Source organism: Camelina sativa, chromosome 16 (genome assembly GCF_030686135.1).
Source record: "Camelina sativa cultivar CO46 ecotype springtype chromosome 16, ASM3068613v1".
NCBI classification, from domain to species: Eukaryota; Viridiplantae; Streptophyta; class Magnoliopsida; order Brassicales; family Brassicaceae; genus Camelina; species Camelina sativa.
Genome location: NC_141895.1, coordinates 23,755,607 through 23,780,671, shown reverse-complemented (window position 1 = coordinate 23,780,671; position 25,065 = coordinate 23,755,607). Strand labels below are relative to the sequence as shown.

Here is a 25,065-nt window from a genome sequence, read left to right as displayed (position 1 = left end):
TCTTCTCACCAAATCCGGGTAGAACCTGGTCCTGCTCAAAGAGAGGCGTATAATTTGTATTGTCAGTAAAAAAAAAAGAATTCAATTTTTACTATTATCGACAAAACTTATCTCGTTTAACAAAAAAATAATACTAAACAGACAAGATAGTTGTTTGATCACTTACCATATATATGCATAATGCATGCAAGTGTAGCAATATATTGAAAACCGGATCTTGGATACAACATAACCGAACTCGGGTCATATGGGCCTGAAAAAGGTTGATTTAGCAGGCCGTTAAACCGTTAAAATTGAAATCATATCGGGTCAATAAACCGGGTCGGGTTTACAAGACTCGGATCTTTAAAGAGAGCAAAAGAATCAGAAATTTCGAAATCAATCGTGATTACACACACAAAGAAGAAACTGGAATCAAGAGGGATTCGAGAAATTTTTGATTTCGTGAGAGAGCTTTGGAGCAGAAGAAGAAGAAGGAGCAAGCTAGGGTTTTCTTCTATCAAATCCAGATAGAATCGAATCTATTCATTGAAATTAGGGTTTGTTTTTTTTTGTTCCCTTATTAATTTTCCATTTAGTAGCTTCGATTTCCATGGCGGATGGGTACTGGAACCAGCAGAGACAACAACAACAACAGCATCAGCATCCTCAAAGTGGTCCTCCGAAACGCCCCCGTTCCGATTTCGGTAAGCTTCCTTTCACGTTTTCTCTTAATACCCAAATTTGTAAATCTGAGGACATGATTAAGCAATTTGATCGTATCATCAATCATAAGGGAATATAAGTAAGCACATAATCTAATGTTATAGCTTACGAATCCTGAGATTGAGTAATGAAAGAGGTGAAATCTAATGTTTTTGTTACCGTCTTGTAGAAGCTCCACCATCTACAATGACTTCAGGGCATGAGATGCACGGTGGTGGTGGTTATTATCCACGGGATGAGGATCTCGATGTTCCCGATACCAGAAGTATTGGTTCAGCTTATGATCGATACCTCCAAAGCGTGGTACCATTCTTGTTGATTCATTCATTTTTGTTTCATTGTTCTGAAAAAGTTCTGAAAAGGTTTTGTTTTTCTCTTGAAGCAAACTCCTTCTATGCAATCAGGAGAAGCCGGTTCTGTTTCCATGGGAAGAGGAGGAGGTAACGGTCAAACCATTGATGATTTTATGATGAGACGTGGTGGGGTTCTTCCTCTAGACCATGGTCCAAATGGCCATGCTATGGGTTTTGATCCACCGGAATCTGTTGGTAGACGCAACCGAGAACGACCTTTACCTCCAGATGCGTCCAACACTTTATATGTTGAAGGACTTCCTCCTAATTGCTCAAGGAGGGAAGTAGCTCGTATCCTATTTGATGCCAATTGAAACTGATAACTAACTTGACGGAAACCATTTGTTTTTACTGTCCTTAACCATGGTCTAGATATATTTCGACCTTTTTTAGGATATAGAGAAGTGAGACTTGTGACCAAAGACTCCAAACATGTAAGATTCCTTGCTTCAAAGTTAGGTTCTTGTTGAAATAATCGCTTACCCAAGAATCTTGTTACTTTGATTAACCTACGTACTGAAGTATTTCTCATTTATGGGCAATGCAGCGCAATGGAGATCCTATTGTTCTTTGTTTTGTTGATTTTACAACCCCTGCCTGTGCAGCGACTGCTCTGAGCACCTTACAAGGTAAACGATAAGCTTCTCTTTCTTGCCACTTTTTTTTTTTTTGCTTTTAACTGTTTTCCTGGCTTTTGGAGCACATGTATTTTTTTAAGTTTGTGTTCGTAGTTTGAATCATTTTCTATTTGGTTGTCTTCCGATTACTACATATTATGATATAGTGAGTTTGGTTTCAAAAAGCACAACCCTACATCATCATATGCCATGACACACTATGTGCTATCAATGCCTTTAAACTATGTCTTAATCCTTAAACCATAAACTCGTCCTATAAGAAGCTATGCGCTTGAACCTTAATGTTCTTTATAACCTATTTCACAGGTTATCGAATGGACGAAAACGAGCCTGATTCCAAGTTCCTACGGCTCCAGTTTTCAAGAAAACCAGGTTCAAGACCAGGACAACGAGGGAGAAGGTGATGGCTGACTCAGGGACATTGTGGTTCATCAACCAAATGGTAGTTTATTGTATCTTGTCTAGCGGAAAGATCATCCATCCGTAGAAATCTGAATTAAACCGCACATTACATCACTTGTTGTATCGTTGAAGCAAACCTGAGTCAAGACTCGAGAGAAACAAAGATGCGCGGAGATTGTAGGAATATGAGGTAATAATAGAACCTTAAAAAGGCTCTTATAACATAGATATATATATATATATATATATAACATGAGTCTGTTATATGAAGTTGTGTTGTTAATATCACATGTTCATTACTAAAAAGATTGGCTTTACTTACATATGAATTGATTCTTTTTTATTTTCTTCTATGGAATACTTCTATGAAGATGATTATCTCTGGCTAAATATCAATAAAAACATTACATTTTCTCTACTCTGCTTTATCCCCAAGTCTTTTTGTTTTATTTTTCTTTATTTCTCAATTCATATATTTGACTTGTCTTCCTCTCTCCTTTTGTCTTCTCTTCTGCTTGGGAAAAGAACAATGGTTTGGTTTCAGTTCCCTTTTTGTCAATAAGTTTTTGTTTATGAGACGCGTTTGTGGGTGATGTAGACGGGGAAGACTGTATTATTTTGAGATGAATGTTTATACTAGATTAATTACTTTTATTTCAATCATTTTTTTGTGGTCTGAATTATGTCACATATATTGTCTGATTGTGGAAACTGCAATGTTTCTGAACGAACATTCGACCCAAGAAAAAAAAGAAAGAGAGAGACGTGATTAGTATTATTATTTACTTTCGGGGTTGTGGATTACTTTTCTAATTTCGACTTAAAACATCATATCGATCACCGGTTAGATGTTTTTTTTTTTTTTGTTTTTTTTTTTCAACAACACCGGTTAGATGTTGATAGCAGTATGATTTACTACTATTACAATTAGTTTATTTCTCTTCGTTCTAGACTTGGTAGGAATTTGATGATATCTAAATACATTTAAATGTGTATGAAATTTAGTTTGAGAATATAAAGATCAATTTACCGCTACCGAAGCTTTAAATACATAAAAACCGAATAATAAAGGATGATATCTGACATAGTGAGTATGACTACGATCGAGCAAATTTACATTTCGAATTGTTACCTAGTTTTTATTTATGTAATTGTAAATAACTAACTTTATAACAGTTGAATTAGACAGACCAATAAAGTTTGGTAAATGGTATTACATATCATATGCTCATCTTTTCAACTAGTATTATAGTGTGTGTGTCTGTTTAAAATACTTATCTACAAAAGTAATTTTGAACGTTTCGCGTTTGATAGTTTATTCATCATATTCACCTTAATTAAAAAATTTCCTTATCATATCGTTTTATTATTTCGTCGTTGTACTCGTTTGATCAACTTATAATAAACGTATTTTACAATTAGAATGTCTCTCTCATGAGAATATAAGATCTACCACTCGACAAATTGCTCTACTTTTAATCAGAAAATAAAACTGGTCTTTTAGTTTTAACGTCAAAAGTCTACCATCCCACACATATAGCTCCACTTGTAATTCATAAAATCGACCAAGGATTTTGATTACATAACAGCAATAGATTAGTAGTGTTAACAAAAATAATACAGTATATATTACTTATGTTATTACTTACTTTTCAAAGAAATCATTTAAACACACACAGAAAAATCATTTACTGTTTTTATATATTAATGGAAAAAAATGATTAATCTCTTGCCAAAAAATCATATATGATGCACACCACAAAAACGTATATTCGAAGGCAGATGCTTTCCTCCGCGTCACTTTTCGTATTACATATCAAACATTTTTCGTGTCTGACGGTTTTCTACTTCTGAACCCTAGTTACCACATCAGTCGGATGTTTTTTCTTTTTCTCCTTTTACGAGCAATATTTAGTGATTTTAGAGACAAAACTTGTATGAATTTTTTGCTTTTCTGTAGTAAGCTGACCAGTTAACAACAGTACAGCACACGTCCGTCTGTAATAAGCTGATCACTTAACAATAGATTAAAAGAAACAAAAAAATGGCAGGAAACAAGAAAAATGCGAAGTAAGTTTTGTCCTGTAACAGTTAAATGTTTCATAGGAAATGCTGCAACGTGCTCACGAGAACCATAGGTTCATAGCCTTCACGATGTTAATCCACATTTACTGCTGAGATTTATAAACAAATACGCCTAGTCACGATATATCTAAAATACCGTTGACAGTATTTTAAAGTATTGTTTAGCCACTAGTTTGGAACAAATATTTTAACTCGCTAGCATTCAAAGATAAGCATATATCTTTATTCGTTTAGTCGTCTCCTCAATCATAGAGTTCTAATTGACTCTTGATACCAAAGCTGGAAAGTTTAATATTAGACAAAAACAACTTAAGTATCTTCGGATTCTAATTAATCACTTATTCATATATACTTAGTTTGATACTACGATACGCTTTTAAACATGTTCATTACAACGTATGGCCAAGTCTCCATGTCGGTTGTCAAAATCTACCGTAGACGAATGTGTTTTAGTTTCCTTTTCAACTTTTTTTCCAGAAACGATACTACTTTTGAACTTATAAACTAAAGTGTATACACGTTTTTATATCCACCTTCATCATCTTCTAATTTTTTCAATATTGGCAAATTTTTACGGAAAAAAAAAAGTTAATGAGATTAAGTTTGAGCTAGGTAGTGTCTTTTTGGATACTTTTCATAGTCGGTGATTAAATTATTCGTTTACATTATCCAATAATTCTTCTTGTTTTTGTTGTTTGGCACGACGAAAGACTATGAAGGAGATTGCTGAATTGTTTATTTCCATGAAGAAAAAGAGATGCATGAATTTTTATGAAAAAATAATTGTTCGTGAATTTTATAGAATATATATTGATTTAGATGGATCTACATCTACCTATTTTTTACCAAATCAACATTATTGTAGTCATAACATATTAAAGTTTTTATAGTTAGTAACAAACACCATTTTCCTTTAGCAAAGTTAAAATATGTATAATATCATGTTAGCGAATAGTATTTATGTATTTTCCGCTCTTTTTACGTGTAATTTTCACACTCTCAAATTAGTTTCTGTTTTATACCTTTATTTTAATTGAGATATTGCAATGGAAGAAAATGTTGTTTAGTTTGTAGGTTACTTTGGGAAGTATTCATTTGGGATTTTCTATTAAGTTTAGTTCAGACTGTGTTAGTTTGGACCCAATGGGAGTATAACCAAAAAAAAATTAAAAAATCAAAAAGTTAATATCCATAAACACAAAAATCCTTCGTTGGGTTTTGGTATAATAGTCAGTAGTCAGTACCTACTTAGATTTGTACATGTAGTGCATTTCAATATCGCAAGTCTTTTCACAACTTACTTATAAATTTTAGACTTTTATGAATGTAAATTACTAACTTAATAGTAATATTATTCTCGAATATGTGTCTATTCTTTGTGGTGGTTTATTACCTAATTTGGAGATTTTTCACACTGAAAGAAAAACTGTTCCCTTAACAACTACAACAAAAAAAGGTAAAAATATTGTTCTATGGTAAGTACCAGCAACTACGAAACTCTGATTCTATACATATTTAGAGTAATGACAATTAATCGATTATATATGCATTTTAGGGATTAAAATTTTTAAAGCCGTCTACTATCTTTCGAATGCTTGATAAGGACATCCGGAACATCATACATGCTAGGAGCCACCGTTTGATGGAGTTCTGGCTAGTTTAAATCTCACAGTCCGTGATTTACCAATGCTGATCTCCTTGTTTTTATTCTTTTTGCCAAGGAGTCACAAAGCCATAGGCTATATCTTGTAATAGCCAAACTTTTCATTACTTTTCTAATGATATTTACAGTTAAACAAAAAAAAGAGGGACGAGTTTTTCTCGAGAGGAGACAAAATCAATAAAAGGATGAATAACAAAAAAATTGTACAGAAAGACGTATTTAGCAGCCCTCATGCGGCCCCCCACGAAGAAATGAAGTCTACCAACCCCTTCCAGTGCTTTCACACGGATACATGAATTTGATAATTCAGAAGTTTCAGTTTCATGCATTCACACATTGCAATGATAATTAATATTATATAAATATTTGTTTCTTAAAAATTTATGAGCTATAATATTTAGGATCGAAGATCATTAACATGTTACTTTAGGTTTTTCAACACTTAATTAAAACGTTATAAATTACTGCATCATATTATCAAGATTCATTACAAATTAAACCATTAATGAATAAATAAACTGTTCAGGTGAACATTCCGGTAATGGAGGGAGCCTTTTCACCAGCTTTAACAGTTCTAACCCAAGTTATTTAATGAGAAATCAATCAGCCATGTTAAAGGAAGAAAATAAGACTTTTTACTTCTTTAACTTTTGCATGGAATTTTTGCTTTAAAGTCATTGATTTGTTTGGTAGATCATTATTATGAAAATTGAAGCACGTAGTTTTTAATATAATAATGAGTGAAGCAGAAAGCAACACAAAACTACTGTCTATTGAGTATTGACCATCTTTTTTAGGTATAGAGTTTATTTATATGTAAATATAATGAGTTTCTAATTTACGATTTTCTTGTTTTTTTGGTAACATTCTAATTTACGATTTGTGAACGAATGAGAGCCTGAATTGAATGAAAAATTTATTTTTAAAAAGAATGATTTTAGATCAAGTACTATAAACATGTCTTATGTAGTTTTGATGCAACCAATAGTCGAAGCGCTCCATCATACTTGCGGCCGAGAAGATCACTAATGGAGGAGAGACAGTTTCGTACTTGTTTGTCGAGAAAACTGATGAGTTGAGGTGTTTAACATTCACTGGAAGAGATAAAAACATCAGTGATAATAGTGATTAAACATTACATTTTTTGTTGTTGACAATACTTACACATTCCATATGAAGAAATATATTAAGAATATATAAAATAAGTGAATCCAATTGTGTCCGATTTATTGGAACACATTTTATTCTTCATTTATTGAAACACAGTAAAGTTGGGCAAAGTGTGCATTACGACAAACATAAACTCGATAGGTGTTTACCAGGGAATAGTAACAATTAATATGGTTCGATCGATCAATGTATGTTCTTTCTTTTTTCATACATTTCATATCTTTTATCAATTCAGCGACACATAGTTGGTAATTTATTGATATTAATACATTATATATCTTATCTCCAAAGAAAAAAAAGATCAAAAAAAAAAAAAAATCAACCAGTTCTGTTGACAAAATAAAACAAAAAAAATCATACAGCGCATTATGAACCTTTTAAGCTACCACATCATAGACGTACATACGTCGCGTAAGATTATCAATCAAATACCATTTTCCGTTTTGTTACCTTTATTGGCGTGGACTTTGAATCACCAAACGATGTTTCGCATCTGCCTAAGCTGCCTTGCAACATGAGTAACTTTTTTGGATAAAACAAATTGAACTTAATACACACATACACATCGTCACAAAAAGTTAAGTTTTTTTTTTGGTGAGCCACAAAAAGTGAAGTTTTTGGGTATATTTTCATCCTAAGCTTAATTCGAGAGAAAGAAAAACCGACCAATCAAATTCTTGATTTATGTTTACTCGAATCATTAATTAATAAAGTAATAAACAAATAAATCGTATTGTATCTTTCGTATGTTCTTCTTCGAACAAATATTTGTTTATTCAAACATTAGTATTATGTTAAAATAACAAACCCTAAATTAAATTAACTTTGTCTAAATTATTAATTGACGGTGATTATATTAATTTCGTTTGAGGTCGATTTCTTCTTTATGAAAATTGTCAAGATTAGTTATATAACTTTTGACGCCTAACCTAAATAGTCAAATTTCGAAAAAATACTATATAGAATGTTAAGTTGTTGATTTGTCTATTTCATTATCCAGCTGGCTACTTACCCATTTGATAAAAATCAAAAGCAAAAAAATCCCATTTATAATTCTTGTATCCAAAATGTTAATATATATATAGTCTTATCTTATATTGACCAAGCTTCGGTGTTATTAGTTTTTTACCCTATTTTTGGAGAAGAGATTTTGGCCTTAAATTGGACTAATTAATACAACACCAGCAGTTCGTGATCACAATTTGTTAACATTATATGAAAAGAAATATACAATATATACGTTATGGCATTTTCTCGTTGAGTTGTATACATCGTTCACAAGTAATTAAGCAGCTAAAACAAAATTCACCATAAATTATTTATCTTGTCTTGATCTTTAAACGTATTTATAATTGATTTAATGTAGACTAATTAACAATTACATAAAGAAATGGCGATCTTAACCTTTTTACCAAAAAAAAAAATGTTCGGATTAACAAGAGTAATGACAAAAGAAACATGTTATAAGAATGTAATGATACAAAAACCCAAAAACAAAAAGATTGACTGACTGTCACCGATACAAGAGAGAATCCAGTACATGAACAATGACAACCTTCTCTTTCAATGTTCCTTTCCTTCTATAGTCAACTTGGCCGCCTATATCTTTAAGACTTTAACGCGTTACAGTTTTCCGTATATACAGTTCTTTTATTTAGCTACTAATTTACTAAAGACATTAATAATATCTGACATAAAATTTGTAGGTTGCGATGAATGAAATGTAAAAAAAATTGTTAAAAGATAAGATGAACGTGTAACTGATAAGATAATTTGTTACATTAGTTTTAATTCATCAAATATTTTAATACATATTTGGGTACTTGATGAAAGCACACCATGGCATTAATTCATAATTCATATGGCTTCATTTCTATAGGTAAACGTTTTGATAAAAGAAAACTAAAGTAAGGTAGATTTTATGTGATCTTAAATGCAATAATTGTTACATTTTACGGATTTACCATATTCAGAAGGAAATGTGTAATCATCTCATATAACAACAATTAAGATCTTTGGGGCCATGATCTAAGCTCTCGATCAATTCTTTTAATTTTGTTTGGGGCTCCATTAACATATTACATATATGATATACCATGGTAAAATTATGTTAGCTTCACATTCAATGTTCTTTATAGTCTATATTATATTTGATTTTGTATGTTCGGAACATGCAGAACATGTCGATCAAAGACGACCAAAAATAATAGAAGGGATATATAAAGATAAATGATAAATCAATAATGAAGCCCGAGGGAGACTAAACTCATTTTCTTTCTTTGTATTATTAAATATCTTCTTCTTTTTTTGTATTACTTAGACACGACACAAAATTACTACCATGAGAGATAGTAGTAAAAAAAGGGATTAAATGTAAAATTGAGAAGCTATATAAAGGTTGCTAAGGGGAGAGAGTAAGAGCATCAAACACAAACATAAACACATAACAAAATGGGGTCACCAATGGCCTCTTTTCTTATCTTAGCATTCTCCCTTGCTTTTGTATCTCAAACCACCGCAAATTACTTCTACTCTTCCCCTCCTCCACCGGTCAAACACTACACTCCTCCGGTTTACAAATCCCCTCCACCACCGGTTAAACACTACTCTCCCCCTCCGGTCTACAAGTCTCCTCCCCCACCCAAGAAGGACTACGAGTACAAATCTCCCCCTCCGGTCTACAAGTCTCCTCCCCCACCCAAAAAAGACTACGAGTACAAATCTCCCCCGCCACCAGTTAAGCACTACTCTCCCCCTCCGGTCTACAAGTCTCCACCCCCTCCAAAGAAGGACTACGAGTACAAATCTCCCTCGCCACCAGTTAAGCACTACTCTCCCCCTCCGGTCTACAAGTCTCCTCCCCCTCCCAAGAAGGACTACGAGTACAAATCTCCCCCGCCACCAGTTAAGCACTACTCTCCCCCTCCGGTCTATAAGTCTCCTCCTCCTCCCAAGAAAGATTACGAGTACAAATCTCCCCCGCCACCAGTTAAGCACTACTCTCCCCCTCCGGTTTACAAGTCGCCACCTCCTCCCAAGAAGGATTACGAGTACAAATCTCCCCCGCCACCAGTTAAGCACTACTCTCCCCCTCCGGTCTACAAGCCGCCACCCCCTCCCAAGAAGGATTATGAGTACAAATCTCCCCCACCACCAGTTAAGCACTACTCTCCCCCTCCGGTCTACAAGTCGCCACCCCCTCCCAAGAAGGATTATGAGTACAAATCTCCCCCACCACCAGTTAAGCACTACTCTCCCCCTCCGGTCTACAAGTCGCCACCCCCTCCCAAGAAGGATTATGAGTACAAATCTCCCCCGCCACCAGTTAAGCACTACTCTCCCCCTCCGGTCTACAAGTCGCCACCGCCTCCCAAGAAGGATTATGAGTACAAATCTCCCCCGCCACCAGTTAAGCACTACTCTCCCCCTCCGGTCTACAAGTCTCCTCCTCCTCCAGTACATCACTACTCACCACCACAACAACCCTACCTTTACAAATCGCCACCTCCTCCTCACTACTAGATTACTTAATCGTCTACTCTAACGGTAAATATTACTTGTCATACTTTACAATGCTACATCTCAATCAAATTTCAGTTACCTATTTCATATGTTAACATAAATCATATATTCTTTCAGGAGTCGACGACCGTACACAAGAAAACAAAGAATCGTTGGTATTATAATAAAAGACACAAGATCAAAGACGAGAGAATTGAAACGGATACATATGTCTAAAGAGAAAGTTTCCCATTCTAATATCTTTTCTTTATTTCTGAATACGTTATATTGTAATAAATTTCAAACATGTTGATGAATGTGGTCCCTTCATGCATGCAAATCAGTCATATGTTTGTTAAGGTCAAGTCCTGTTTTGCTTTCAGATTATTCAATTTCGGAGTTTGGTTGTTCAACTAAATAATAAGTATAAGTTTCTTTTCATTTCTTCTGCTCCACTGTCCCAAATTTTTAATTGGCTGCTTGGTACGATCGAAATTCTCGAATTAGCCATATTTAATGTAAAGTCACCATCTATAAATTTGATTAGTATATTTATTTCCCTATACGCATATATAGATGAACATAAATAGTGATACTGTATGTCATTAATTATATCTATTTATACATTGTTCATCTCAGGTTTATTTACTAAGTATTATTATAGGTTTATAACATTGCATTTTATTTTATTTTCATCGGTGGGGCTGAAAACGTGTTTCAGTTAAAACTCAAGAAGATATAGTGGAACACTGGAACTGGTCAGAATGTGTGCTGTGTAATATAAGTACAAGTACAACATCTTACGTCTTAGTTTGGACCAGAAACAAACAAAACAAAAACCGAGTAAGTTGACGGTAAAAGATCATAATGCTGGTCAACGGCTCTTAATAGAATCGCAATTGACTTATATATGTCGTACCGTGTCATGCACCTCACGTGTGACGTGCCTTCCCTTTTTTTTTGTTGGTAACGAAAAAAAAAAAGGAAAAGGAAACTTGTTGCTCGGCGAGTAGGCCATGAAATATGTAGTAGTTTATCTCATATGCTTAACTAAATAATTCGGCTTCGGCAAAGACTATACTATATATTCTCATTCTTTTGGTATTATTACATCTTTGTAACTTTGTTTCTTCTGTAGTTTTGTTTTTGGATTTATCATGCTTTTGTATATTCTCAAATTTTCCTGCTTACGGGAGATATATCAATTGCTTTCAATAATTCATTGGAAACAAGTGGTGGTATATTTCTGCATTATTGATTACCTTGGCTATTTTGGAAAAAAGTAGGCAGGTCTTCATACTTGTTGTATTGCAATTATTTAAGTTGTTAGAGAGAAAAAGAATAATAATTCGAAGTACTACTTGGCTATTGCCAAATTAAAATATATGTAAGAACAACGTAAATAATAATGTGAAAGTAAAAGCTTATGTAAGAACACATATATAATATAGGTATAATGTACACATTCAAACTTATGTAAGAAAACAGTGTCGCTTTTTTCGTAACTAATATCTTAGGTCTTTCTGTTTCATCTTTTCACCATATTTCAATACATTAGTCAAGTAAACTATATTTTGGATCTGTAGAAGATAACCCACTGAACTCACACAGAAGTAAAGCCCAGGCCCATCAACAGTGTTTGTCTTCTGCAGAGTCAAAAGAGTCAAAGCCGTCGAAACAGAGCAACAATGACAGTACGAAGAAGACGACAAGCTTCTCTCACCCTAACAGATTCAAGCTTCTGGAATCCTCCTCTAATGACTCAGCAGCTGTCCATTAGGATAAGATTTGCTTTTTGAGTATTCTAGATTGTTCTGTATATTGTGTATATAAGCAAGATGTAAAAACCCTAATGAATCAATCAAGGAAATTATCAGTTTTGAACAAGTCTCTTCTTTGTTTCTAAACTCGTTCAGGATCCTTAATACCTTATACACCCCGAGAACCAAATCATATAATCTTACTAAATTAAATTATTCTCAATTTGATCGACACATTGTGAGGATTTGTTCGATCATCTATAGACCGAACATTATGGTTCATGACACATGCATAGGATATGGCCCCATTTTGACTTACGTGACCTAATAAATCATTGGTTATGAGCAAATCTGCATCATCAAGCACCTTCCTTCAGTTTCAAGCTAATGAAATCATCATTAGCTTGCATATATATTTTACAAAGAAATTAAATCAAACATACATATGATTGGTGTTAAAGTTGACAAAGAAGGAGATCAGTTTCAATGGACAAGAAATTGCTTGGTGACATCATAAGAGAATGATTCTCTCTATACGGATATGGCCTGACTGAACCACTATTAAACGGACACAATAAAGAAATTAGAGCAGTTCTTGTTGTCAAGAGTTCAGGTGAAACAGAGTGACACTGAGATGTTTTAGGGATTCAAAGACATATAAATGTTTAAACTTTATGCAAATCTCTATGAACCCATTACTAGAAGTAACAAAACCAAGATGATCACAGATCAAAGGTTGAAGCTCAAGGCAAATCACAAAGCAAGACTAGAATCATAGCACATTCCATTATAACAGTTTGACCAAATTCTGGATTACAAGAAAAGAACAACAAAGCACATCGAGATACAACAGAAATACAGCTTAAGAACATCATCAACAACAAAGAAGCAGAAATAATCATTATAGAAATCAGCAAACAATCGTACACAGAGAGAGGTTTCTATGTAACGCGCAACGAACACAAACGGACCTTTAGTTATTGTTTGTCTTGTGTCATGGCATCAATGTAAGCTTAGCATCAAACACAAACCCTCGACACAAGCCATCAGCATAACCAGGGACACCCTCAATCCATCTCCAACCTTCCCAACAATCCCACATAGCAAGCTTCCCCATCCTTTTAGCAGAGAAGTAAACCCTATCTCCACCTCCAAAAACTTTAAACTTACTCGATTCTTGAAAACCACGGTACATCTCTAAAGGCATCCTACCAGCTTCTTCCCATTCCAAACTCTCTAAATCCAGCCTAAGTATAAGAATCGTCGAACAAGCCGGGTTCAACGAAAACGTCGATTTCAAACCACCAATCATCAGAAGCTTAGAGTCACCGTCACCGCGCAACAAACGCGGTCGTTTAATGATATCGAATATATCACCCCACTCATGTTTCTCCAAGCAAACCCAATTCGTGTGAGTGACTGTTAGGTTCGTCAGTTTACAAGAGAAAAGCTTCCATTGGCTTCTCCATGGAGATCCAACATCGCACAATGCGAAAACAGAGCTAGACATCAACACAGGGGATCTAGGTTTGGACGGTAGATTAGATGAGAACTTGAGCCATTGGTTAGCAATCACAGCACCTGAGTAATACAAAGCAGCAAGCTCAGTGAGCACCATGACTCGATTAACTGAATCAACAAGAACAGTTCCATGGCGTGACCAAGCGGAGCCAAGCTGTGGCAAAACTTTGAACTGACGAGTTAACGGATTACAAGCAACGAGAGATTTGCTAGACTCAGCTAAATCAATGGAGTCACCCCAAAGGTAGATCAATCCGCTTGAAGAAGCTACAGGCTGAGGAGATCGGAAAGGGAGGAAATCGAGATTGAATCTGAACCATTGATTCTGTTCCGGATCGTATACGTGGATGTACGGTCGTGTACTCGTCGCCGCGTGTCCGTTTACGCCGCTGTGACGGTGGCTGTGGTGGTGATGAGGAGGACGGAGAGCGAGTAGATTCAGCGGCGGACGAGTTGAGATGATCTCAATGAAGCACTGAGATGTTAGAATCTGGTTAAAGAACTTACAAACGGATCTGCAGATCATGATATCACGTAGAGGAAGAGAAGAGAAGATCTGGTGGAGAGAATCCGGTGGAAGACGGTTGACCGGAGATGATTCCATTGGTTTTTTTTTCTCTCTCTTTCCTCCTCCTCCGTTGGTTTGCGGCGGCGGGTCGCGGAGAAAAATGGGCTTAGCCGAGAATTGTGGGGTGGCTAATAAAGAAGGGTAAAATGGGAAAAAGACAGAGAATTAAGGCGTTGTGTGAGTTGTGTCATTGGTTGCGATTTTGGGTATATGAAATTGAGAGAGGGTGAAAGACAAAAAAGGGTATAATTTATAGTTGCCGTTTTTGTCCTTGGTTTGCTTTATGGGCTGACTCACACATACTTGTCTCCTTATCATTTGAATACTATTTCATTACATTCACTAATACACTAATATTTTGTTGTCTTTATAAAAGAAAAAATTATAATTATTGAAAGTGTTTTAAAAATACTGTATGTATTAAAAAGACTCGACAACATACGCATTTTTGAAATAGTAATAGTGTAAACCTAACTAATAATATTATTATCTATCAATAATTTGTAGAGCATGGAAAGGCACAACTTCCACCAGCACCTCTCATCTACTTTACCTACAAACAAAATAAAAGAGTGTATTATTATTGTATTGAAATATTCCAGTATATCACGGTTTCATTATTTGTTTTACCAATTAAAAAAGAAAAAATGGTCTAAAACAATCAAGTTGTTATGTCGGCCTTGTTGGTTATCAGGTCTGTCCAAAACAAATTTCGGCTACTTTTCTCATATGTTCTTCCAAATGTGAATAAATTGTATATAAAAAAAAGGTCAAATTGTACAGCTATTGGAAATAGGAAACATTTCACAGCAAAAAAATAACGAAAATAACTGCTTAGAGGAAGGAAGATTTACATGAAAATATCGTAATCAGAAAAAGTTGTGTAATGATCAAATACACTGTATACAGAATTTGATCGAATGAAATACTATATACAGAATTTGCATTACTGCTAAACTTCGCTTAAAACAAAAGTCGACTATATATGGTTTACAAAAGGACAGAACCGCTACCTCGACCTCGGCCTTGTGTACAATCCAAATCAAAGTAGGGTTATGAAACTTTGGGCCAGATTCATTGGACTGGCCACGGGACTCCTTTAGTCGAGCGTACAGCGTTAGGATCTGGTTAAATGATAACGAGCAAGCTCAACTCGACCCAAATCTATGAACCATGTGCTATTGGACTTGTCATTTTGGGCCGCTTCAAACTTAGATTTTGAGATTAAAAACAGCTTTGAAAAATTTAACAACCGAAATAATTGCTAACACTTGCCTTACATTAGAAATTGAGTTGGACAACGAACTTAGTATTCAAGACATATTTTGTACAACTGTTTTGTTTAGATTTCCCACTAAACTAAACGACCAACAATCTCACAACGGTAGTCTGATATCTATTACAGCAGAAGAGATAAATATGGTAACAACAATCGCAGCCATCAAATGTTAAGAATCCTCGAAAAGTCTCTAGCGCCCCAAATTTTCATTTCAATAAGCTGCAAAATTCAAAGAATAACCAAAAACATCTGAAGTGACAATTTAAAACAATGAGCATAATAATAACATAGAAAAAAAGCCCTCAGTTACTGAAAGAAAACGTCTTTTATGATCATAGATGGTACGACGCATAAGGTTTCCTCCAAGCCAATGACTCTTTAGGCCATCATCATCTCCATTGCCGCAACAATACTTGCATGTGTGTATGTATTTATATATATATATAAAAAAGACAGAGAGAAAGAGAGAGAGAATGAGAGAGAGAGAGAGAGAAGCAGCTACAACAATGGAGACGATGAGTCTCGACTAGAAGCAACCAAGCGGCACCACTTACTAACTAAAGTATCATCACAGGGCTTTAAATCTAAGCAAAAATAAAACAACTACTTATGATTCACCATAACGTCTCAACAAGAAAACCATCAGAACTATAAAAAACTTAAAAAGTGATCAGAAAAAAATAGCCCTCAGTATGCAAATCTGTCATATGCGGCGCATCAATATCCGGTTTTAAAAAAACGAACCGTAGTTACCATTGCAATGAACGAGTAGTAGCAGCAGCAGCAGCAGAGAGAGAGAGAGAGAGACGACTTAAGAGGAAGAAGAAGAAGAAGAAGAAGAAGAAGAGTCATTAACAGTGATGGTGATGATGATGAAGATGATGATGAAGAGCTACAATGACAACTACTGGAACATAATTAAATAAAACCAGGGCACCACTCAAGATTGAGTTTTTACATCAACGGGCAAACAAATCACAAAAACAAAAACACTACAAAAGTAATAAAAATCGAAACTTTGATTAAATAAAATAAAGGAGCCCTCAGATCTCATAGCTATAAATCTGATCATTCACGGCTTAAAGTAAATGAGTAAAACCCAGCAACCTTAAATGAAACCCTGAGCGCCACCGCTTCGCATCCGACTAACAAGTGTGTGGGATGATGAAACGGTGGAATTGAGGTTGTGCGCGTGTGTGAATGTTCATCGACTACGAAGCGACAGCGCTCAAGGCTTTCTTTCTAAGGTTTTAAAAACAACAACATGCCGGAGATTACTCAAATACAACCGCTCTATAACATAATTTTATGCATCATTGGGCAAATCGCAACATCACAACGAAAACTAAAAAACAAAAGTTTAAGATCCGACTGAAGCAGATTAAAAACAAATCAACAAAATAAAAATAAAAAACGAAAATTTGAAAAACTATAACAGATATCTCAATCGTTAGACGGCGAGAATAATACGACCAAACAAATCTTGATCTTGAGTTTGAAGGTTATTTATATTATCTAAAAAGACGATAGTATTAGGGCTTCCTATTTTGAAAATGACGATTATACCCTTAAACCTTGAAACTGTAGATTATTAGTTTTATGGGCCTTTAAGGTTTTTCTGATCTATAACCATAAGCCCATTAGTTTTTTTTTTTTTTTTTTTTTTTTTTTTTTCCATCAACCCATTAGTTTTTTCCTTATATTTCGTACATTGCATGTGTTTGGTCCTAATTGTAATAGAATTTTTAGTGTGCAAATCGCTGACGACAAAATTTGAAATGGTTATTGCCATAAGGCCAATAACATTGATTAATAGTTTAATGAGAGTAATCACAAACACTAGCTTTGGTGGTGTAATTTAGTGCTCCACCAGTACTCTTAAAGCTGACAAATATTTAAGCACGACTAAACCCTATACAGCTATACCGTAATTAATTTGAAGTTCAATAAGTGTTTTGTAAAGAATATTTTATTTTTTCAAACTAAGATTTCTAACATATTCTTGAATAAGATGTACGTGTAAGAAGAGAATACTCTCTTAACGTTGTGCTCAAAAACTTCAATGAGAAAAATAATCATTGATCTGACCAAGGAAAATAGTACAATATTTGTGGACAATTTAGTCATCTTATGATTTAGCTTATCTTTTCAGAAAAGTGAAATTAAGATCTTAACGATGTTTTACTTATCAAAAGCGGCAACTTGCAAATGAGCCACATTGACCCTTTCAAATACAACTATCCGGGATGGCCCTTCAAGGACTTTTTGCCTTTTGGATCACCAACATGAGATGAAATTTATAAACAAAATTATTTTATGTCACAGAAATTGGTTAATTAACCTACAACTATCATAGTTAGGTCAACTCTTATAAGTATTAATCTTCCAGTCATTTTTATTTTCCTCGCAAAAATCCGCACATAGTGGTTGATTTGTTGTTTGATTGGTCCACAACCTCAAATAGTAAGATCACCAAGTAACAACTTTGGATAAACTTTTTTGGTTTTAAATTCTGTTTGTGAATATAAACTACCTATGAAAACTATAACTACATATGTAGTACTTGAACAAAATTAATGTTTCATTGAAACGTAAATTAAAAACGATGCATAACGTGGGGTCTCTCTACTTGATGGACTCTCCACACCATATTCACACACGATTGGCCCTTTTAGACTTTAGAATTGTAGAAAAATATATTTTAGTTTGACGAAAAAGAAGTTATCAAAATTAAAATTAAAAACTAAAAAAAACAATCGAGAAAGAAACTATAAATCTTTGTACTTGAGAAGACAACCATTGAAATCTGCCTTTAACACAGGAGAGAGAGAGAGAGAGAGAGAGAGAGAGAGAGAGAGAGAAGAGTTGCACTTTATATATTCCGATGTTTCGTCTAACGAGAGAAGTCGTCTCGGTACTGGTCCGTACACACCAGAGTGGGAACGCAAGAGCACATGTTCTGCCATGTAGCTTTTTCCGACAAGGATTAATGGTTGCCGTTTTCTTGAATCTGCTCTGACGATCATCAAGTCGACAAAAGCAGTGTGCTCACTTCTCGGTGTCTGTCATTTGCTCTGTCGTCTCTCCTTTCCTTTTATTATTATATCAAATCATCTATTGTAATATCAGAGATACATAAATCAATAAACCCAATTCATATGATTCGAAGTTATTATCGCTTTGGATTTTGAGTACCGTTACGAAAACAATCGAATTATATATTGGAAAAAACCAAACTCTAATGAACATTTTTTGTTGCAACTAGCAGCAATAAACAACATAATAATAAGCAGGAGGATCAGAATAAATGAAAGCTTTGTAACAAATCTAATTTCTGAGACTCTAGGTGAAAAAAATAAAACACCCACAAGACAAGAATCTCTGAAAGTAGTTGTGAACAAACATTACATACAAAGCTGAGTTTTTGTATCATTCATTCACAGGCGAGTTTCGTATCGAAACTGCTTAAACAGATAGCGAAAGCTTGAAACGCAGACAGCGGATACCGGAAATCCATCGTAAACATGTCTTTCCCCACTTTCCCAAACTGCAATATGATCTTGTCCGGACCATCCGTCTGGCTAGACTGTTGCGTCTGAGGTTGAGCTTGAGGTTGAGGTTGAGTCTGAGTCTGAGGTTGAGGTTGAGGCTGAGGTTGGTTTGCTGCAATCAGTTGAAAGTTTTTAACTGATGCGACAGTTACACGTCCCCTGAAGTTCAAACACCAGCATTGAAGCTGTTCGTGCCACCTTGGCGGCTTGTTCTTAAGCACAAGCGGCGGCATAACCCGCTCTTTCCCTTCTTCTAATCCCGCTTCTTCGTCCTCACCTAACGGACCAAGAATCTCTGAAAACCGCGCGCTGCTAAAATCATTAGAGTAATCGCAAGTGATTTTACTAGAAGATGAGGAGGTAAAGCTGCGGAACGACTCGTCAAGAAGAGAGCGAGGGACAATGATCTCGGGTTGTCCAGGCACGGTTCCGCCTTCCGCGAGGGAAGAAGCGGGAATTGAATGCATCGCACAATGCATTCTCCTTGGACCGCGGGTTCCAAGAACATTTAGCTCGTAAGATACCTGCGCGATCTTGTAGCTACCGGTCGGGACTTTGGGAGAGACTCTCTTTGAGTAAAATCTGCGGCTAAGGCCTACAGGTTGGACCACTCGAGAGGTGGTGTTACTATTGTATGCAGGTTGTGTATCGTAAATTATGAACTTCGTCCCGAGAAAATTAGACCTGAAACAGAGAAAGTGTTACTTTATGCAAAAGCTGTGGAAACTTTCATGTTTTATAACTCTGGCAAAGTGTGTTTATACCTGATTTTGCCAATGTAGGTATTGCTTGATCTCGAAATGGTGTCTGCGTGCATAGAGATCACGTACTCGGTGTATGTAGTTCTTCTTATGCGTTTTGCTGATAGAAGGAACTTTCCATTCTCAACTAACAAAGCTGAAAAAATAATAAAAACAGACCAATGGGTAAAGAAGAGGTAATGAAAGAGAACAACTTGGAACAGAATCAAAGAAGGTGAAGCTATACCAGGACTGAGACAAAGGTATAAATGGTATGTCAGGTTAGATTTATCCCGTTTGATAAAGCATTGCATTGTCGCATCTCTTGGTCCCGGCTATAAACACCGAAAAGAAAACAACGCTTACTCGAAATCATCTTCATACTAACCAAAACATATGTGATGACAAACATTAGAAAGAATAGATAACAAACCTGTTTTAGGGAAACAGGGAATGTGATTTGGCCTGAGAGCTCAGGGCTTTGAACGATGTCTTTGCACATATCTCTCCATGACCTGCACACAGAAGCACAAGCAACAACATGTCTTCGAGCAGGCCACACGCTTTCACTCTCTTCAAGCCTTTTGATCACATCTCGCAATAGCTCTGGAGGCAGATTCGCCCACGGGGTTTCTTGAACCGTTACCACAAGTTGTTCCTCGTGAGAATCTTGAACCGAACCACGAGATTTCCCACCTTCTTTGTTCAGACTGCTTAACTTAAAGTCGAAACTACGCCTGGACAGGCTTCCAATACTGTCTCTCACATCACGAACTATGCTGCGGAACGACATTTCTCTCTACCTCTCTTTCTCTCTTTCTCTCAAGGTTCTGAAAGACAACAAAAGCAGAGTTTGATTCAAATTCTGAATGATACTTAATAACAAAGCAATGACAGTAAAGAAGATTCTCATCAATGGACCAAAAGCAGGAACCACCAGAGGCTTTTTTAAAAATAATTAAGAAACATTCTTTTGATTCACATTTAGTAAAAAAAGACAACATAGCAAACTTCAAAATGAAAGACAGAAGCTGCTAATTCAAAAATGAAGAATCTTCGAAAGAAGTAAAAAAAGCAAAAGGGAAACACAACAGTCTCTGCTCCCAAGAACAAAGTTTTGATTGATTAATATGGTCCCAATTCTCCCCAAAATAATTGAGATATGATTCCAAGTAAAAACCTATTATTATTCTTTGGATTCAATTGAGAAAAGATTTGTCTTTACACTAGTTCAAGAAGAGAAAACCAAAAAAAAAAAAACTTTCAAGATTTACATAACATATCATCAAGTGAAATTAAAGACTCTAGGATTCAGGATCATATTTGTAGATCACAAATTAGTCTTATCTAAAACTTTAGTTGATTAAATTGGTCTATAAAGAAGATAGATCTAGAATCACAGCTTTAAAAGCAAATCAACCAAACTTACAAGAAACACACAAACCGAAAGATATTCCAAGGGAAACAGAGAGATCTGTTCAAACGAATTCGAAGAAGAAAAAAAAGAGAGACACTCCAACACCTCAAAATCAAATCTTGAAACTTTTCAGACAAAACATCAAGAAACTAAAAAAATTGGGTCTGATCAGAACTTACTTACATAGTTGTTGTGTTGTTATATGCCTCGTCTTCTCCGTTTAAATCCTTTAAAGGGTTTTTGTCTCGATCTCTCTTTCTCTCTTTCTCTCTCTCCCTTTCTCTATCTAGAAGTTATCTCTGTGTCTCGTACAGCACGCGGAAACCAACTAAGTTGTCCTCCGCTCCACGAACACGAACACATCTCTTTATTTTCACCATTTTTATATTCAAATATAATACTAATACTTATGGAAACTGTTTTATTACTCCTCTGACTACAAATTATACTCTCTGCTTCTGTTCAGGATATTTATTTTATCAATCAGTATTATGTTTTAAAAATGCAACAAATTGTATTAATGTAAAAAAAAAACAAATATAGTAGGCAAAAAAAAATGACTCCACTAAGCACAAAATATAGCAAGTTGTTTTTTAGTCGTTGACCTCTTCTTATTTTTTTTTTTATTTTTTTTAGAAATATCATGGAAAACAATTTTGTTGAGATTATCACTTGCTAAGATTTATGTTTCTTAACTTGTAAGTCATTTATGTTGCTGATAAAATCTAATATTGTATATGTTTTTTTTGTATAGAAACTAGTTTTCATGATGAGTTTATCTGAAACAAAAGAAAATATAGTTTTAAGCTTTTGCGAAATTTGGTAGGGTTTACGGTTTACCTACCGTTCTTTTAAAAGATTATTCAACTTTGGTTTCTCATAAAACATTCTTTATATGTAAGATTAACAAAATATTAATGGCCTATCGCGAATCAACACAGTTTTTGATATGGGCTGATGATAAAAATAAGTATATGATTGTTAGGTGCCCAAAACTGAAATAATTTGTAAACGTCTACCGGTCTATTCAATACGGGGGAGTGGCGATGTGTTCGGGTGCTAGCCACAAACAAATTCATTAGTGCAAAATCTATGATGCTGAAACGACAAGTCGCAAACTCATAAAAGCATTTTATCCTTTTGTAGCAAAAAAAAAATCATATCGCTTTGATTGGACTTCACTTTATATCTTAAATTCCACTATCATTGGTTATGGTCAGATTTCTTCAACCTTCTTAATTACTTGTCAACTTTCATTAAAAAAAAAATGGTGCTAAAAGAATGAATCTAATTTCACTTTGTATGAGAAAAAGAAAAAAGGAAGATTGATTACGTGGGAACAATTGAGAAATTGAGATAGATATTGGGATAAATAGACGAAAGAAAAAGAAGATAGATATTGGGATAAATGGATAAAGACTATTTATTCTATAAATATGAACGGCTGAGATGGATCATTCCGTGATGAGTTTAGTTGAGCGACACACTCTCGTCATAAAGACCAACATGACCCGTGAATAATACCAATAATACCCCTGATTGTTTAATTACTACTACTTACTTACTTTACTTGTACTTGCCAAGGACCATTATTTTATGTTATGGTGTATTTTTTTTTGTGTAACAGTGGCATTGTCAATTTGAGATAGATTTTGCAACATATATATGATCCGAATTCGTATTGTCAACTAGTAAGTATATTTATCTGTTGTTTTTTATTTTATTATTATAATAAACCAAGAAGAAGAAACACATACGAGAGAAAAAGATACGCATATATAGGTTGAGAAAGAGATGTGTTCATTTTACTATGGTGAGTAAGGGTATTATTAAATACTATAGTATACTAATAGTATTTTTTTTTTTAATTTAGAATCAATGCTGTGAAAGATTTGCAAGCTAGAAACAACTCATTCCGATTCGAGTTATTATAAGAAAACGACAAAAAGAATAAATTTCGTAGATATATGTTTTATTTTGGAAAGCGATAACATCGTGGCAGGTAAGGCACATCAAAGATGTTGACTTTGACCTTACAAAAAAGCTTCGGACTGAGGTAGAGGCTTTATTTTCATATGAACATTCAAGAATCAAAAAGGTTAATTAATTAGTAGCAGTTTTTATTTGGGTTTCTTTATCCACAAAATTATTGATTAATACCCATTTGCTATTTTTCGCCATTTGTGTATTTACAAAAACTAGTGACATTAATTCAAATTACTCCAACTGATTGCAACTGGGTTAGAACAACGAATAACGTATAATGGGGGTAGTGTAAGGAATAAGATATTACAAAGAAAACGTTAGTACGTTACATATCAATTTGGAAAATAAAGCATATCTGAAGATATCATACTGTGTTTCAATAGTTTAAATGAAAGTTGGCACGAAAAGAGAAAAACATCCCAAAAGCAAAAGTATCCCACCCAGCAGCTACTGGTTAGTATACAGAAGACAGGTTGAATAATGATTAGTAAGCTAATTAGTAGTATTATTTACTGGAGTATATTAACCCCCCCCCCCCCCCCCCCCCAAGGAAACAAAACAAAAAAACGTAGTGCGAGTGAGACCTAGTCACCTAAGACCATGAGGAATTCAATGTCACACAGCATAAGAATACTATAATAAAATCATTACTACGATACAAATTGATCAATTAACTAATTTTAATCAGCCTGATACACCCACACGCGTATATGTACATGTGCGTGACTAAATGATTAGAGCATAAAAGTAACCCTATACGAGCGAGCGTGTTGCCTGTACGAAACATAATATTCTCGTAAAAGTTAAGGTAGAACAATACCTTAACCGTTTTGTCGTTTTTAATCATGATGTTTTTTTTTTTTTTAAATAATTCGGCATAAAATACTAGTATTGCATATGAAGAATCTCATAATCAAACCAGGAGGTCTAGTGATTGAGTTAGCTAGAGTGGTAAAAGATTTGCTGCCCTTCACACAATTCATTGAAACCAGATCTTGACTATAAACAAAAAATAAGGAACCGTGCAATAGATAAAGGCCCTCATGCACGTTTAAGGCCCTCTCACCTGACAATATTAAAGGTTACAGATTTGTTCGAAACGATGATAACTGGATTTCTACAGTACTCGGTCTTTTAATAAGTGAAGGCCCAAAACCTAAAATCATGTTTGTTGGGCCATTGTGTTAGTTGTATATGTGCTCGATGTACAAATTAATAATCGACACTATGTAGTAAATAGTAAATTTAAAATTAAAAGTGATATCCATAAGAAAATAAACTAAAATGAATAATGGGTCCATCTGTTTATTTATTAATCAATTTTTTTTTCTATTGTAGCTTACGTTTTAAATTTTGGGTCAAGGCAAGCAAGGTTACGGTAAGATCAAAATATGTCAATTATTCCAATTATTATAGTTGACAATGACCTGGCTGATAACGATGGACGGTAACGAACTTTGGCATGACAAATGAGGTTGACCATCAATATATAAAATTTTATATATAGTTTTTTTTTTTTTTTACCAAACAGAGATAACTTGCAATACTCGTAACTAAAAAGAAAACATTAAATAAAACAAATCTCTAAAAAAGGAAATCAACTAATCACCAATGTAGTTATATTTCTGTACAACTGATAAGAAAAATATACAAAATACTGTATGCATCATAAAATTTAATGTATATATACGGGCCACGAATTCATTTTTCTCGACGTGATATAATT

The 25,065-nt window shown here is 34.6% G+C and overlaps 4 protein-coding genes and 1 non-coding gene across 11 annotated transcripts; 2 read left to right on the top strand and 3 right to left on the bottom strand.

Moving 5' to 3' along the window:
* The first annotated feature begins 373 nt into the window (after window positions 1–373).
* On the top strand, window positions 374–2,516 carry LOC104751586 (nuclear speckle RNA-binding protein A). 2 transcript variants are annotated; one of them, XM_010473554.3, is made up of 6 exons: window positions 374–686; window positions 875–1,008; window positions 1,088–1,349; window positions 1,431–1,492; window positions 1,606–1,687; window positions 2,003–2,516. In XM_010473554.3, the coding sequence occupies exons 1-6, from the start codon at window positions 593–595 to the stop codon at window positions 2,098–2,100; spliced, it is 732 nt and encodes a 243-aa protein (XP_010471856.2). In that variant the 5' UTR covers window positions 374–592; the 3' UTR covers window positions 2,101–2,516. The 2 variants fall into 2 exon arrangements, with proteins under 2 accessions (XP_010471856.2, XP_087345879.1); XM_087489753.1 differs by having other exon boundaries at window positions 375–686; window positions 1,452–1,492.
* Window positions 2,517–9,318: 6,802 nt separating this feature from the next.
* On the top strand, window positions 9,319–10,958 carry LOC104751584 (uncharacterized). Its single transcript, XM_087490566.1, has 2 exons — window positions 9,319–10,562; window positions 10,656–10,958. Exon 1 carries the CDS (start codon window positions 9,468–9,470, stop codon window positions 10,536–10,538), a length of 1,071 nt encoding a protein of 356 aa, XP_087346692.1. The 5' UTR covers window positions 9,319–9,467; the 3' UTR covers window positions 10,539–10,562; window positions 10,656–10,958.
* Window positions 10,959–13,041: 2,083 nt separating this feature from the next.
* On the bottom strand, window positions 13,042–14,704 carry LOC104751583 (SKP1-interacting partner 15). Its single transcript, XM_010473551.3, has one exon. It carries the CDS (start codon window positions 14,400–14,402, stop codon window positions 13,272–13,274), a length of 1,131 nt encoding a protein of 376 aa, XP_010471853.1. The 5' UTR covers window positions 14,403–14,704; the 3' UTR covers window positions 13,042–13,271.
* A 1,613-nt stretch (window positions 14,705–16,317) lies between these two features.
* LOC147925897 (small Cajal body-specific RNA ncR26) lies at window positions 16,318–16,381 on the bottom strand. The gene has a single exon (XR_015585591.1).
* Window positions 16,382–18,943: 2,562 nt separating this feature from the next.
* On the bottom strand, window positions 18,944–22,292 carry LOC104751582 (tubby-like F-box protein 1). 6 transcript variants are annotated; one of them, XM_010473550.3, is made up of 5 exons: window positions 21,537–22,292; window positions 20,370–20,766; window positions 20,184–20,271; window positions 19,961–20,093; window positions 18,944–19,880 (listed from the first exon to the last, which is right to left on the bottom strand). In XM_010473550.3, the coding sequence occupies exons 2-5, from the start codon at window positions 20,727–20,729 to the stop codon at window positions 19,079–19,081; spliced, it is 1,383 nt and encodes a 460-aa protein (XP_010471852.1). In that variant the 5' UTR covers window positions 20,730–20,766; window positions 21,537–22,292; the 3' UTR covers window positions 18,944–19,078. The 6 variants fall into 6 exon arrangements, with proteins under 6 accessions (XP_010471852.1, XP_010471851.1, XP_087349340.1 ...); XM_010473549.3 differs by having other exon boundaries at window positions 21,533–21,901; XM_087493214.1 differs by having other exon boundaries at window positions 21,366–21,557.
* Between the last annotated feature and the right edge of the window lie 2,773 nt (window positions 22,293–25,065).